The sequence below is a fragment of the Mus pahari genome, chromosome 18, assembly GCF_900095145.1.
Source record: "Mus pahari chromosome 18, PAHARI_EIJ_v1.1, whole genome shotgun sequence".
Lineage (NCBI taxonomy): Eukaryota > Metazoa > Chordata > Mammalia > Rodentia > Muridae > Mus > Mus pahari.
The window spans coordinates 4,829,728-4,840,720 of record NC_034607.1 but is presented as its reverse complement, the minus strand read 5'-3'; the positions used below and the strand labels follow the sequence as shown (position 1 = coordinate 4,840,720).

General features: G+C 48.0%; 1 protein-coding gene across 2 annotated transcripts in view; it reads right to left on the bottom strand.

The window, feature by feature from the left end:
• Window positions 1-87: 87 nt before the first annotated feature.
• Trim26 (tripartite motif containing 26) overlaps window positions 88-10,993 on the bottom strand; it is a 19,024-nt gene continuing 8,118 nt past the window's right edge. Inside the window, exons 2-9 of one of the 2 annotated variants that reach the window (XM_029531211.1) lie at window positions 8,547-9,019; window positions 8,353-8,448; window positions 7,325-7,555; window positions 5,331-5,348; window positions 3,563-3,585; window positions 3,016-3,131; window positions 2,763-2,795; window positions 390-2,382 (exon numbers count right to left, since the gene is read on the bottom strand). In XM_029531211.1, the coding sequence (XP_029387071.1) occupies window positions 1,700-2,382; window positions 2,763-2,795; window positions 3,016-3,131; window positions 3,563-3,585; window positions 5,331-5,348; window positions 7,325-7,555; window positions 8,353-8,448; window positions 8,547-8,984 (1,638 nt within the window). In that variant the 5' untranslated portion in view covers window positions 8,985-9,019 and the 3' untranslated portion in view covers window positions 390-1,699. Of the gene's footprint in view, window positions 2,383-2,762; window positions 2,796-3,015; window positions 3,132-3,562; window positions 3,586-5,330; window positions 5,349-7,324; window positions 7,556-8,352; window positions 8,449-8,546; window positions 9,020-10,993 lie in introns of both variants that reach the window. The other variant, XM_029531212.1, reaches the window with a different exon arrangement.

Below are 10,993 nucleotides of genomic sequence, written 5' to 3'. Positions count from 1 at the left end.
CCCAGCACTTGGGAGGCAGAGGCAGGCGGATTTCTGAGTTCAAGGTCAGCCTGGTCTACAGAGTGAGTTCCAGGACAGCCAGTGCTATACAGAGAAGTCTCGAAAAACAAAACAAATTCCAAACCCCCCAAACCAAAACCAAACAGGCATAGTGGTACCTACCTGAAATCTCAGACCTTAGAAGGTAGAGACAGGAAGCTTAAGGTCATCTTTAGCTACATGAGACTTAGGCTAGCTCGGATACAGGCCTCAGAGGGAAAAGATCCAGAACCCGTTGTTTAATGCCCAAAGGGAATTTAAAAGCTGTCCACAAAGAGATCAATCAATGGCTCAGGTTCAAGTTCACTCCAGTAGGCATCAAGATAAAAATAGAGACAGCACCAGATGACTGTCTTGAAATTTCTGACCACTCAGAAGAATGTGTAGTTTATTTAGTAATAAAACCACAGGAAACGATGTAAAGGAGAAAGGAGAGAAGATGATTAACTCTAAAACAAAGAGTGGTGAGGGAGCCACTGTGTAGGTACTAGTGACTCAGGCAGCATGTGATGCATATGAAGTGTTCAGTCTCGAGACGCTGTGGTGACTCTGAGGCCACCAAGATCCAGTGTCTGGGAACAGTCTGTCAAGAGCCAAGAGGAGCTAACACTTGCACAGGCAGAAGAAATCTGGAATGTTTAAGGATAAACAGGGGCTCGTGTTCAACTATGGGCACCAGCTGGGTCAGCAGGGCAATACTGCAGGCCCTTTCTCCATAGTAAGACCTAGGGCAGAGGTTCTCTAGATTCCTCATGGCCCACTCTCCCCTTCCCCAATCCATCTCCTAGGAAAGTGAATCTGGACACTCCATAGTGTCAGCAATGAGGTCTTAACCTCCTGGTCAAGAGCAAGATGCTCGGGTAGTTTTAAAAACTCCCTTCACAAGGACTACTTTGCAGAGGTAATTTATTGATCACAGTCACTATCTGAGTCATAGTACCTAGATGCTTTCTGAGACACAGATGTCCCTGGGGAGTCCTACCTACTAAGGTCTGGGTTTGAGGCTAGAAGCTTTGGTAGCCACGCTAGGAGATGATTCTACCAGCACTCCAGGACACAAACTTACACGGTCTTGGAAACTTCAGTGGGTCTTGACTATATCCATTCTTGCATCTTTGCATATTTAAATCTTGTGGGATAAGGAAAATTGATTTTAAGACGCCAGGTAAGGTAGGCAACAGAGTAGTTTTGGGCAAGGGAACCTCAACTTTGAGGACAGCAAAACAGCTTCAGATGTGATTGAAAGTCTACCTGTGGGCACTGGCTAACAACTGAACCAGAAAATGCTGCTGCCAAGGCCCTGCTCAACAGAGAACACAGGGACAAGACAAATGGGTGTTCAAGAAAGAGGGAGTCATTTGGTCTTCAGAGCAGGAAACCTCAGAGGAAATGAGAAGCTGAATAAGATATATGAATAGGGCGACAGTGTTGGAGACTTTGGCCAATGGCAGTGGGGAGATGGGTGGCAATGGATGTGATGTCCCCCTCTCTCCTCCTCCTAGTGCTCTGGCCAGGAACCTTCCTCCATTACATAGTTTTGGGATCCCAGAGGAGGGAAGTTTCCATGGGTGTGGGATCCAGGTAATCTTTCTTCATCTCAGAGTCCTGGAATCTCAGAGAAGTAAAGTTTCTGTAGGGTGACCCAGGTGGGTTCTGGAGTTCAGGGTCTCAGCAGAAGGCGTGTTCCTGGCCACTTGAGCCACAGGAAGGGAACCAGGCGCCGGGTGAAGGTGGTCGTGAAGGTATAGATGAGTTCCTGGGACTCTGCATTGGTGAATGTCACAGTGCCCCCTTCATAATCCAGGGCAATGCCCACTCTCCGGGGCCGCAGCACTGGGAAGAGCTGGGCCTCTGGGCTCGTGTTGGCCCAGATACCTGAGGGGGAGAGCCGAAGGGCCCACACACCATCCTCTGGCCGCAGGGAGAGGTCCCCTTTCCTCTTCACAGAGTCTTTGGCCACTCCGACCATGCAACTTTCCTGAACTTCCTCCTCTTCTTCCTCTTCCTCCTCTTCCTCTTCCCCCAGTGATTCGTCTTCTTCATCTGTTTCCCAGTCTTCATATCCATCCCCATAGCCAACCTCCTCGTCTTCTTCCTCCTCTTCCCCTTCTTCTTCCTCCTCCCCCTCTTCTTCATCCTCCGACCAGCCTTCTCTCTCCAACTCTACTTCCCAGTATACTTTTCCCCAGGTAAAGCCCTTACTGCCCAACACTCCTGGCTCACAGTCAAACTGCTGGGGGAGCAGGCAGTCACTCTGGTACTGGCCGGTATAGGTCACGCACTTCCAGTCCTCTGAAAGCTGTAGGTATCCACTGGCTGACTGTGGGTCCAGGGTGACGCTTACTATGGGACAAGGGAGGAAGTAACAGTGTCAGTGGTGGGCTGGGAAGGAGTGACTAGTCTTCATAGTATCTGCCTCAGTGCGCAGTTCTATATACTACTGAGTACTCTTTATATCATGGTCTCTGTGAACTGTGTCCCTGAGGTACTTGGTACATACAGCATAGGTCTGGGCAGGATGATCTCTGGCCTCGGGCTGTTTGTTCTCATAAAGTCTTATAAGAAGGACTTTATGGTGTGTGACCTGTGACCTCAAAGGCTCAGTAATACTACAGACTACACGGGAGACTGATCTGAAATAATGCAGCAGGGTGAGGCCACCTGTGGGCAATTCCAGTGAGGATTCCACAGGGTAAAATGGGAACAACCTTCTGTTCACTTACCTGTCTTATACTCCAAGTCTCTCAGCAGCTTGCCTATGGAGGAAAAAAAAAAAAAAGATAGAAATGACTTACAGACCCAGAGAATTCATTTCTTACTTGGAACAGGGCTCTACTGGCGATCCCAAGGATAAAAGATACAGAAGCCAGAGCTCCTTGGAAGGCTGAGATGGGAGGATATGGTGGGGAGAAGCCAAGGAAACCTCCCAGTGTGGCCGAGCCTGACCTCCGATCTGGGGCTTTTCCCAATGCTTACCCTGGAACTGCCTCAGGCCTCGCTGCAGAGAAAGAAGTTTATCTGAGAATTCTCCTGCCTTTCTTTTAACCATGTGAGGGATGGCTTTCCCAATCCAGAACTTCTTCCGTGGGTACCTGAAAGAGTGACAGACACAAACACCTGTCACTTGGCTCTTCTTGCTTTTCTGCCAGTGTTCATGACAATTACAAGGTAAGCAGGAAAGGTCTGATTATCCCTAACCAAGGACAGAAAAACTGGCAAAGACACCTCGTGAACCAGGATATAAGACTGCCAGCAGATTTCACAAGTTAGCGGACTCTCTGCCAAGTCAGGGTTTTACTCTCTTGCTGTGTTCAGGTGAAGACCGGGAGCCCAGTTGGACTTTGGAGATCGTGTTGGGAGACAGCAACCTCTAATCACCAAAGATTGCCTTCTTTCTTAAAAGGCATGGGATGAAGCAAGGGCTGCTGTGCCGTTGGCACTCTACACTCCTACTACTACATGGACCATAGCCATAGAAGTAGGAGGAAAGAAGAATGATGAAGATGAGCAAATGAACTCTTACTTGTTGGCAAAGTCCTTGGTGTCCTGCAAGGGAAGAAAACACAGGCACCAAAGTGAATTAAGTAAAACTGCATCTACACAATCAGTACCATGCAACAGGCAGGCACACACTGTGACTACAGTTAGTACCATATTAACAGGCAGGCACGCCCTGCATCTATGGTCAATACTACATAACAGGCAGTCTACACACAGTCTACACAGTCATTACCATATTAATAGGCAGGCACATTCTGTATCTGTAGTTAGTACCATATTAACAGGCAGGCACACACAGTCTACACAGTCAGTACCATATAAGAGGCAGGTACACACTGAGTCTACACAATTAGTACCATGTAACAGACAGGCACACAAAAGCAAACAAAGCACTCATGGCTCCCTCCCTTAGGGAATTGACAGTCTAGTAGAACATTAAATAAAATAAAAAACAACGGGCTAGAGAGATGGCTCAGTGGTTAAGAGCACTGGCTGTTCTTCCAGGGGACCCAGGTTTTATTACAGGCACCCACATGGCAGTTCACTACCATCTATCTATAACCCTGGTTCCAGGAAACCCAGTGCCACCCTCTGGCTTCCAAAGGCACCAGCATGCAAGTGGTGTACAGATGTACATTCAGGGAGAAACAGCCATACATATAAAATAAACAACATAATTAATATAAGGTCAGAAATGACCAGAGGTGGCACTTAATGTCCAAGGAAACACTTAAGTTCAGGTTTGAAGAAAGAGAAAGCCCTAGCTGGTATAGATGAGTAAGCACTGGGGAAGGGCTTAGAGAGGAGTCAGGGCCAACTCATACCAGGCAGGACAGGGGAACAGTGATTTTTATTCCACACACAGTGAAATAAAAAGCAAGTATTCCCCAGTACCCACCCTTACTCCCCACTATTTAAACATTTGTGTGTGCATATGTGTGGTACACCATAATGTATGTGGAGATCAAAGGACAACTTTCCCCTTCTTTATACTAAACTACCTAAGCTCTGGTCTGACATGCAACTAGTCAAGAAATTACATTTCCCACACTCCCTACAACCGAGTCTGGTCACGTGACCAAATTACAATGGGACGCAGGGGGGAAAAAAAACCCCAAGACTTCTCAGTCTTGTTCTTAAAAAAAAAAAATTGCTTTCTAGTTCCTTTCTCCTCATTGGCTGATGTTTGAACACAGTGATGAGCCCAACTCAAAGTGCATGGAAGAGAACAATATTCCCAAGACTAGATAGCCAGCTAGAAATAAGCCNGCTCCTGGATGACCTCGAGATCCTCTCCTCTGAACTGCTGCAAAGATAGAAAGGAACTTCTGCTCTGTATGAACTACTAAACTCTAAAGCTGCAACTAGCTGCAACCCAGTCACTTAGCTGCTCCTTGGGGAATGGTGGCAGGAGGCAATAGGAACAGGGGAGGTCATCCTCCAGGTCACTTGTGGACCAGGGATATGGAAATGGCAGCAGGGGGCACAAGAGAGAACCNGAGCATCCCATGACTGCTTTGAAGTAAGGATGACCAATGAAAGAACCCTTGTGCAGGAGGAAGACAGTGGTNCTGTCTGCATGAGAGGAAGGCAAGTGCCAAGGTCAGAGAGGGCGGGAGCATCTTGTGAGAGGATTCTTTGNAGAGTCTGAAACCTCCACAGTTCTGTGTTGACCCATTTGCTGCTTTTTTAAAATCATTCCACAAACCTTTGCTCAGTGATTCCTTGTGCCAGGCAGGGACAGGTCTAAAAGCTAGAGGTAGTAATAAAAAAAGAAGAAAAATCCCTACCTGTGTAGAGCAGACATCCTAGNAGAGGGAAGCAGACAAGAGAGTAAAAAAATCAATATGAAAATGATTGCTATCACCACAGCATGTTAGTAAGTGATGGGCACTACAGAAGTCCTTAGGGGGAACGGGGTTGGGGAAGAGGGCATGCTGGCTTCTCAGACATGTACAATTTGGAAAGCAAACACAAGTGTCAAACCATGGCTGTTAAGGACTGTTCCAGAAGCTTCAGGGGCTTCGCTCCAGGGAAACCTGAATACAGACAAAATCTGCTAATGCCAGCATTCTGTGTAGTGGTTTTAAGTGGATTTCTCTCCTCAGAACTCCGTATCATGGCAGCTTCAGGGTCAGAGCTCTCGGGCACAGACAGGGGCCTCTGTATAGAAGCTACTCCCAGGGTTGATCAGGGGACAGACACACTGCTAACAAACCCTGGCACTCTCAGCTGCTCCACTCACAACTCACATGAACACATGGAAGGGTTGGCTGCTGGGAAAGTCTCATGTGCCCCTTAAGGGGAAGAAAGAAATGGGGTGAGGGAGAGGAGACAAGTGACCCAGAGGATGATAAAAAAAAAAATCTACAGAAGAGGCAATGTCTGGAGCTAAGGAGGGGACCCCCGAGGGACACTGGACAAGAGAGAAGAGTGCAAAGCCTGGGNGTAGGCACCAGCTTTGAGTTGGACCTCATTTCTAATCTGCCCCAGGGTGCCTCTTACANGTGGCTCAATCTGCTGCAAAGAGAGGCCTCCTGATGATGCAGCCCATGCTTGGGACTAGCACAGACATCTCTTCTCTCCTGGCTATCANTGTGCCCTGCCACTGGTCTGGAACCCCTAGAGACCATTTGTGTCCTCTGATGGCAGCAAGGTTCATTTCTGACCTAAAACCAGGCGGTCAGAGGAAACCAGCATATATGGCCCTTCTCCTGGTTTATGTGGAGGGAAGGTCCAGCCCTCCCCTTCTTGGTAGAATGCTAAGGGTGAAGAGGCTTGTCCCTGGAACAGCCTGCTCTCACTTTGTGTCCTGAGGCACCCCTCAGTCACTCTTCTCCAAGTTGATGATGCTCTCTGGTCCAGAGGAAACCTCTCATCTATCTATCTATCTTCACTTGCCTTCCATGCACCGTGGATCCTGACAGCCACAGNTCAGCCCATCTCCAGAACCATATAAGGCACCTATCAATTAAGCGCCTGCCTTAGTCAGGCATGGGGGTGCACATCTATAACCCCAGCACTCAGAAGGTTGACACAGGAATAACTTTAATTTGAGGACAGATGGGATGACACAGTAAGACTGTCTCAAAAACAACAAATATCTGCTTTGTTCCCTAGAGGGCTCAATGGAGGTCTCATGCCCAGGAGGACAGCAACAAAGACCTTCAGTTCTACGGCACTTTAAACATTTCTAGATACTTTTTGTAGACGATGATTATTTTTCTAAAGCAATGCCATGTCAGTGTCTAAGCTCATATGGACTCTGGGGTAAACAAGGAGGGTAAGACATACCAACTGTACTGGTTAGTTTTGTGTCAACTTGACACAGCTGGAGTTATCACAGAGAAAGGAGCTCTAGTTTGGGAAATGCCTCCATGAGATCCAGCTGTGGGGCATTTTCTCAATTAGTGATCAAGGGGGGAGAGGCCCCTTGTGGGTGGGACCATCTCTGGGCTGGTAGTTTTGGGTTCTATAAGAGAGCAGGATGAGCAAGTCAGTAAAGAACATCCCTCCATTGCCTCTGCATCAGCTCCTGCTCCCTGACCTGCTTGCGTTCCAGTCCTGACTTCTTTCGGTGATGATCAGCAATGTGGAAATGTAAGCCAAATAAACCCTTTCCTCCCCAACTTGCTTCTTGTTCATGATGTTTGTACAGGATTAGAAACCCTGACTAAGACACCCATGTTTTACACAGTAAAACTGGGAGCCTAGGAGGAAGAATTTCTTCAAAGACCATATAAAAGTGNTACCTGTCTCCCACTTGGGCCCAGATGACTCTTACCTGCATCAGCTCTGCAGCTGGCTGTCGTGCCTTGCCCTCCAGCTCAGAGATGACCAGAGTTAACCGGTCAAGCTCACTGACGCCCCGGGTCTTGAACTTCTCCCTGCCCTCGGTGAGGAGCTGCTCCAGGGTGGCCAGCTGGTCTAGCAGGTGCTGCTCCCGCTTCTTTAGAAACTGGTGGCCCTGCTTAAATTCTGCCACAATGTACTGCCTCTGCTCCTGCAGTTTTGTCTGTAAGGTAGGGGACAGGGTGCTTGTGTGTGATACCTCTAGGAACTGTGATACCCGCTCAATCCTCTGGGGACTCTTGCTTGTGAATCCTAGTCCTTTGGTAGGAGTTGTCCCTGGGATGCTCCTGCTCCACCCTCTTCTCCTTGAGACTTGTCTAAGAGTCTATTCCCTTCACTGTCCTTAAAGCTGACTCTGCCTGACTGCTCTGTCACCATCTGTTCTAGGTGACCAGTAAGTCCTGGGACAATGAAAGGGAGCCTGTGTAGCCCATTACTGACATAATGCACCCTTCTCAATGATAATATGAGCTGTCTCTTTCAGGGAGCTCTGTTTGAGGGATAAAGTCCAAACTCAGTCAGCCCCACTTCAGTACCCCTAGTCTCATTAGGCAACATCAACCAGAGCCTGCTCAGAGCTGCTCAGGCCCCCTTCCTTGTCCCTTGTCTCTACCCTGAAGCCAGTACCCCCCCCCAAACCTCCCCTGCTGCCCTCTACACAGGAAATCACACCTTCCCTCACTTTCAGAGAGCACAGAGTCAGGTTCCTCAGTCCCCTCACAGAATAGTCACCGCTGCCAGACAACCTGCCTATCAGATGAGAAATCAGGCCCAAAGTCTGAGACACACAGCAGGCCCAAATGGACAGCCTGCCTGTGCCTGCAAGGCCCAAATGGATAGGGCAGGCCAATTCCCTGTTGGCCTAAAGCCAACCTAACAACCAGACTCCTAGAAACATTTCCCACCTGACCAGCCCCTCCCTCAAACACATAGCAACACTCAGCTTGGATTTCCACGTACCAGTGCAGCCAGAATATCAGCTTCTCCCTTGGCTTGAAAGCCCTGAATTTTGTCTCTGTCTCTCCTTAGGGTGTTCAAGTGGTTCAGAATTTTCTCCTAAGGAAAGATAAGCAGTGGAGAGAGATGAGTGTCCTGAGCTGTGGTAGGAGGTACATCAGACAGAACCTTCCCTCACAGGCCTTGGGAGGACTTACTCTGTGAGGCAGGGCGGCTTTCTCCACTAGGACTGCAGTGTGGGGGCGGTGCTCCCGGGACTCCCTGCACATCACACACAACAGTTTACCATCATCTTCACAGTAGTAGTGTAGTTTCTCCTGGTGCCGCTCACACAACTTCATGTCCTGTGGCTCTCGGGTGAGCTCTCCTGGCTGTCTGCCATTGTCCACCTTCAGCCGTTCAATGTTCTCTACCAGACTTGCTAGCTGCCACACGGGCCGGATGTTCTCCTTCTTAAAGGGCTTCTTGCAGAGCGGGCAGACGGGGCGGTTCCCCGATATAGGGCGGATATCGCTTGTGCAGCTTCGGCAGAAGACATGGCCACAGTCGATGGTCACCGGGTCCCGCAGGTAATCCAGGCAGATGGAGCAGGTCACCTCTTCCTCCAGGCTCCTCAAGGGGGCTGACACTGCCATTGCAACGTTAGCTTGGGGGTATCTATTCCCTAGACCTGAAATGAAGAGCAGACTCAGCAATAGGAAGAAGAGAGGTACCCCTGTGGATTGCTCAAGCAAAGACCACAGGGAAGCCAGGGAGGGAAGATTCCTCTGTGGCTGTCCTGGGCTATGCAGGTATGGCCCTTCTAGGTACTCAACTTAGCTGAGAAAGGAGTTCCTATCAATCTTTGCAGCTCTGGCCCTCTTCCCGACCCTGAGACAACAGGAAGCTCACTTGAGTACTCTGAATCTCAGTTTATCCATCCATAAAATGGGAGAAAGAGGGAAGCCTACAGGGGCTTCTAAACAGGTTATGTAAAAGAATTCTGTTAGAACCACTAGGCATAGACCTGGTTCATAGAAAGAAATCCAGGAGAGAACCCAGAGCCCTGGCTCCCCAACCACTGGATGAGATCTAAGAGATGAAACTGAAAGCAGTATCAAGAATGCAGGGTCCTGCCCCACCCACTAAGGTACACAATGCCTACATTGGGCAGGGAGGTGGCTGTGCTATGGACAGGAGGAAGGTAACCATGCAGCATTTTGCAATGCTGTAACAGTAACACTATCACTGACATTTACTATGGGAGTCCATCAGTGGAGCTTAGTGGACTCTGCTAATGGTGACAGTAAATACATAAAACTGTAGCCTATATACCACAAGGAAAAGACATACAATGCTGATTTCTTAAAAGATCTGATATGGAAATATATAAAAGTGCTCTGCAAGTGAGGAGTTATGATGCTGCGAATATGAACCAAAAACACCCTTGGTTTAGACACGCGTGACTTTTCAAAAGATGTAGTGAACAACAACAACAATAATAAAAAGCACTTATACCAACTTGGAATGAAATTGAACTGGCAAATGAAGAAGTATCAAGTCCCCCCCGGAATGTCAGAAGAAGTGTTAAAGGGTGTCTGATCTAACCTCTTGGTTTGCTCTTAAGGAAAACGCCTGACCCAGTGTTCTCAATTTAACACATTGCTGAGTTTGAGAATAGGAAAGGAAATGAAACTGTGGGGTGCCTGTGGGCCAGAAGCTCTGGCAGAATAGCCTGGAAGTTTAAAAGCCAGGCCAGCTTCTTGTTGTTTTTGTTTTTGTGCTGGAGAGAAGCAAGCAGTTCTAAGGGCAGAACTTATAATTTCTTAGGATAAAGCTCTGCTACTGTTCCTCTCTCTCATAAAATGTGAGACCTTCACCACTAGCCCCACCTCCCCCTCACTCCCCCCACATTAAACAAGCTCACGCTGGGTCCCGTGGGTCTTTAGATTTAGGTTGAATAAAAGCTACTATGTACATGTACAGTATATCAGAGCTAACATTTCAGGGCTTACAGAAGATCACTGCCTAATACCTGGAGCAGAATTAACAGGATTAGATACTAAGACATACCTCTGAGAGCACCTGACCAGTGTTGTTTAGAATCATCGAGATCCTCAGGGATCAAGGCAGTGGGAAGAAAATATAAGCCTTCTGCAACTGCCAGTGTAACAATAAAATTGTCATCAACACATGTCAGAGCCATTGGATGAAAGGTTGGAGTAGACCCTACAATGCCACAGTGGATTATTTCCTAATGTGCCTGGAGGAAGAAGAAAGCCAGTGTTCACCTTGACCATGTAACCAAGTCAGCCAGTCTGGCACTGGTTTCCTGAGGAGGAACCATGTGAGTTAAGCAGCATCACATGAGGCTGGAGAGATGGCCCAGAAGTTAAGAACACTGGCTACTCTTCCAAAGGACCCGGGTTCGATATTCCTAGCACCCACACAGCAGCCCACAACTGGCTATAACTCCAGTTCTAGGGGATGGAATGACCTCTTCTGGCCTCTTCAGACACGTGGCACACAGACAAACATGCAGGCATTTAAAATACACCCCCCCCACACAAAGAAATAATAATAACAATAATAATAAACCAAAACCAACACTATCATCTATGAAGTTTATTTTCCAAAAATGTTTGACTTGATTGAACTTCACAAA